Source organism: Oryzias melastigma, linkage group LG15, assembly GCF_002922805.2.
Source record: "Oryzias melastigma strain HK-1 linkage group LG15, ASM292280v2, whole genome shotgun sequence".
Classification (NCBI taxonomy): Eukaryota; Metazoa; Chordata; class Actinopteri; order Beloniformes; family Adrianichthyidae; genus Oryzias; species Oryzias melastigma.
The window spans coordinates 6962399-6967522 of record NC_050526.1 but is presented as its reverse complement, the minus strand read 5'-3'; the positions used below and the strand labels follow the sequence as shown (position 1 = coordinate 6967522).

Sequence of the window (5124 nt, the reverse complement as noted above, 5' to 3'; positions counted from 1 at the left end):
CTGGAATTATATTATCTGTGTAAATGGTTGAAGAGTTACAGTGGTCGAAAGAATGTAAACACTGGAGCTAAAGCTCTGATGCTAAAGGGTTAAGCATCAGATCAGGTTAGATGATCAGAGTTGAGACAGAGGTACCAGCTACCAGAATTAAATTGCTACAGATGATCCAAAAATGCAGCTGCAAGTTTTAAATCTAATCAATCTAAATGAGATGACACTCCTCCGCCTCTCAGTTCTCTGCAATAGCTTCCTGTGGCTGTCCAAACAGACGTAAAGCCCTGACAGCGGCCTTCAGACGGGCCTTTCCGACCACAGAGGAACTACTGATGGATCAGTGCTGCTGTCAGTTGAAGTGGTTCAGCTCCAGGGCTTCTAAAGAACCTGTGTGTGTTCGCACAAGTGCAGAGCCAATTTTGATAACTTCCAACTGTGTGAATGAAAAAAAAAATCTATATGCATATAAAATCTTTTGACTAGGTAGCCCCGCTGCCAGCCTTAGCGGTTCTTTACTCTATAGCACCGCAAGGATTTGGGGGGTCTGTATACCAGGATTGAAAGCCGAAAGCCTTAAGTCAGTTTAGAAAAAAAAAAAAAAAAAAAACTTAGATAAACTCTGTTCTGGATAAGAACCAAAGTCAAGTCTGTCAAAAAGAGCAAAGACTGGTCAACTCAACTACCTGATCCACAGCTACCCTTCAAGCTCACTGCACTCCGCCAATGAATGACAACTATGTTGGTGCCTGCAGCAAGAGAGGAGATTCTGCTAAATCCTTAAACATAAATGTAAAATCTCTTAGGATTGATTACTGGGGCAACACTTAATGGTTATTAATGCATCCTGTGCATCATTTCTATTTACTAATTGTTAGTTTCCCAAACAAAATAGTTGACCAATAACAATTGCTCACCTGTGTGTTTGTACCTAATCGTTTTCTATCTAAGCAATCAACTACTTTTACTTTTTATAAATCCTTTCTTTCTAAAACAACTATTTCACTAATGAGAAAGGACTCATGTATTTGCTAATCAGTTTCTCATCACCATGGCAACCTTTTATGCACACAACATTTAATCAGCACTTTAATTCAAAGTTCCCTTTTGCTAAGTTGGGAAAATAAAAACGTTGGCATTAAAACTAGCAACTAGCAACCAGCAATTTTAAAGTCGACTCCAAACTCCCTGAGGTATTTCAGAGGAGTTTGATGCATCTTAGTATTATGGATGAATCATTTTCAAAAAACTCTTGTGTAACTGGCCACTAATTAGCTTCCTGCTGCACAAGCCAACTTTTGTGCACCTTGTTACAAAAGAAACTTATCGTTTGGATGGATATTAGTCATCAACCACCCTATTTTAAAAAGGTTTTACCATCACTGGACATAGAAAATATGACCAAAAAAAATAATAGTTTTTGCTGTTGTTGGAAGAATACCGCACTGCAAATGGCTCGCACATTAATCAAAATGTCCTTGTGTTTCAGCACCTCTTGTGCATTCGAACTCTATCCACAGTGGGTCGGCCATGTTGATGCTGCTCAGTGTGGTGTTTGTTGGTTTAGCTGCATTTTTTATCTACAAGTTTAAAAGGTTCGTCTGCTCCGATAAGAGAGAAAATTATACAAGGCTCACCTGTGAACAAAGGCATTTATCATCTCGACCTGCGTTGCCCCGCTCAGGAAAATCCCCTGGATCCATGTACAGACGGAGGACACCCATGAGAAGGAGCCAGAGGTCATCAGCACAGTGGGCCAGAATGACCCCAAGTCCAAGGTCAAGCTCAGTGAGTTCCCCTCTCAGAAGGAGCTAATGGAGAAAGAGCTGGAGGGCAGGAGCAGAGGTAAACACTCAGATCACCACAATTAGCACCACTGTAACATCGGAGGATAAATAGACAGCTTCTATTGTCTGTTTTTACTTTTTGTGTATAGGGATTCTCCTGCTCCTTTCTGTATGTTTTTTTGGCAAGTAAAAACTCACTTTCAAAGATTTCAGCAGTCTTGGTATCAAAAAGTTCAGCTCGTCATGATCATTACTGCTTGTATTTTTGGTGTTCATAAACTTTATAGTTTTTGAAAAATTGGGCAAAATGTACCCCATAGGAAATGAATGAAAAAAGTCTTCAATTTTAGAAATTTTAAACAGATTATAACAGCCCTTTAAATATATTGATGAGCTATGTTTTGAAATTTGTATAGTAATTTAAAAAAGAAAATGGAGTTTACCTAGTAAACATGCTAACATTTTTGGCTAATTTGTTATCTACTGGGGGTATTTTAGGCAAATTTAGAGTTTAGCTAATATTTTAGCAACATACTAACGTTTTTTGCTAAAGTGTTATCTACTGAGGATTTTAGCATATAGGTTAATTTAGAGTTTAGCTTGTATTTTATAAACAGGCTAACGTTTTTGAGGAATTTTAGGCTGTTATGGAGTTTAGTTAGTATTTAACCAAAGAGCTAGCTTTTTTAGGCTAATTAGCATCTACTAAGGTTTTTTAGGCTAATTTGGAGCTCATATTTAAGCAACATACTAAATATTTTTGCAAAATTGGCATATATTAGGGATTATAAAGCAAAATTAAAACAATTTTTTTCAGAAATTTAAGTCAACTTCAGCGCTCTTTCATAGTTCTTTATCAAAATTTCTAGTCTTTTAGCAAATTTAATGTTTTGCAAATAGCTTTTACATTTTCAGCAAACGCCCTTAGCGATTAATGCAAATACTTTCAGCAAAAAAGCATTCACACTAGCATTATCCCAGATAATGCAACTTTTCTAGTTTTATAATATTTTTATGAATGCTTTCCTATTCCAGGTAGATTTAAAGCGCTATTAATAAAGTAAACAAGTGAAAACACGTTAAGAAGACACAACAAGTACAGATAAAATAGGGTTTATTTTCAAGAAAATGCAATAAAATTCTCTCCGAAATTGTGTAATTGCAGATTTCTTCTGAATCCATTCTATTAATACCTATGAACTCTGATCCGTTTATCCATTAAAACAGGATTTAAAGGATGACTGTCACTGAAAGAGACTGATACAGATTAAAATTTAATTGCTCTAAAAATACATCACTTAGTGTGTGAGTACATACTTACTGCATTTGGTGCACGCTGAGGCAGCTTCAGCTTTGCATAAATGGTTGATACAAGAGCATTGTGCTCTGTATTGAAGTGCAGCACACGTCCGGGGAGCTAAAAAGTATTTATCACTGTAGCGCGTCTTGTTGCCCACCAAGAGCCCCCACCGCCGCATCTGCATACAACCTAGATATCTTCATGACAAGTTAATGTTTCTGCTGACGTCCACCGCGATGCCTCTGGAATGAGAGCCGTTCCGTCTGGACTCCCAGAGTGGACCGTTTGACAAAAGTAGCATTGCAGTGCTTTTGACACAGACTTGTGGGCTGCAGGCCTTTTTTCTGGTCACTCAGCACTTTGTCTGTTCTTCATTTCTCAGCTGTTTCTACCTTTCCAAGTCCTTGCTGATCTGAAACAAATTAACTGCCTTTTTGGTTTCTTTAGAAAGTGTTTATTTATTAAAGAGCAGAGCTGCTGGAGACCTTTTGATCTGTGGTTCACTCCGATGGAATTCATTTACAACATTGGATTTAGGCTTGGTTTTATTTTTCACACGGCTTTGCTACATGGCCAAATCTATTTAAAATCATTGCAGTGTTTATATGTTTGCTTTAATCTCTATGTGGAGTTTGTCCAAATGAAAACACGTCTGTTAAAGCGAAGCAGACAAAGATGAAAAATGAGGTGCACATGTAGTTACAGATCTTTCTTCTGATTAATGTTGAAACCAAATGATTAAAGGCACATTTTAAAAAAAACTGAGACTTAACATAAGTATTTCTCAGCTTAGAGGGGATTCCAGAGTGTGGGTGATGCATCAAAACTGGACAGGAAATTTCCAACATGTGTCGCCCAGTCCATAGAGTGTAGAAAACTCAGTTAATCTGTACATTCACCCTTTCCAAGAAAGAGATCTACTCTATTTACTTAATCTCCAATATGGGTTTTGAAATTGTTTTAAAAAGCTTAGGAAGATTATATATCCGGAATGAGAAGTTTTTAATGATTACATTATCACGTGTTTGATTATATTGCATAATCTCTCCATGATTGACTATTGCTGTTGACGATGTTCCCACTATTTTATGATTTTACACCCACAGGATGGTTTGTCTGGGGCTTTAGAGGACGGTGACATAAGCCACACCAATATTCTAAGGGCTTTTATTTCCAAAGAAAAGCAAAAAGGGAGGCAGGGACTACGATTGAGCCAAAGAAATTATCTAAATAATAAAACCAGACTTAAGGATCCTGTTGCCAAAACAAAACAAGAACTCTGCTTAACTTCTCCACAAAAGATAAAACGAGGGGTTCTAACCATTTGTGCATATTAGATAAACTGGTTGGAATGTACGGGTTAAAATGTCCAAAATCTCCCACCCACAGGAAACTGCTGCTCAAAGACATAAAGTCTGAATTCAAATTATTCCCCTACCCTACATTTAGCCCTCCAGACTGAGAGATAAGGAAAAAATATTGTCTTCAAAATCAGATGTTGCTACATTTTAAAAAGGGAAACATTGGATCAATCAAGTAAATTGATTAGTTTCCCTCAAATTAAAATTTAGATTTTTTTGTTTACTCAACCTAAAAATGTAATTTGGTAAAATATAAAATGTTTACATTTATACAGTGTACCACTCGATGATGTCATCAGTAGTTGCCGGTCATCTATGTTAGCTTGTAGCTGCCAGTGCTCGGAAACACAACTAACGCCTTTCCTCATTTCTAACATTCACGTTGCTTGCAAAAATCATGCACTTATGACTTGAACAGCCCTAACGGGCCCCTTGAGTGGAACAAGGGGTCCATTAGTGCTTGGGTCTCACCTACTTTCTCCTGACTTAGTCTGAATCCAAATTCTTCCCCTGTAGCTTCTCCGTACCCCTACAATCAGGCTTCCAAACATGGAAAAATATGCTTTGTCCAAATTCTAACTCCAATCCCTAGATACTAAAAACTATCTAGTGCCCTGGATTGCAAAGGCAATTTGGACACAATGCTCACAACTTTTTTTTTCCAAACGGTGGATATGATTTCACG

At 37.4% G+C, this 5124-nt stretch overlaps 1 protein-coding gene across 2 annotated transcripts in view; it reads left to right on the top strand.

Moving 5' to 3' along the window:
* Positions 1–5124, top strand: part of sorcs3b (sortilin related VPS10 domain containing receptor 3b) — a 67231-nt gene that overhangs the window by 59346 nt on the left and 2761 nt on the right. For both annotated transcript variants that reach the window (XM_024296665.2, XM_024296664.2), the window contains exons 25-26: positions 1481–1586; positions 1676–1836. In XM_024296665.2, the coding sequence (XP_024152433.1) occupies positions 1481–1586; positions 1676–1836 (267 nt within the window). The remainder of the gene's footprint in view (positions 1–1480; positions 1587–1675; positions 1837–5124) is intronic.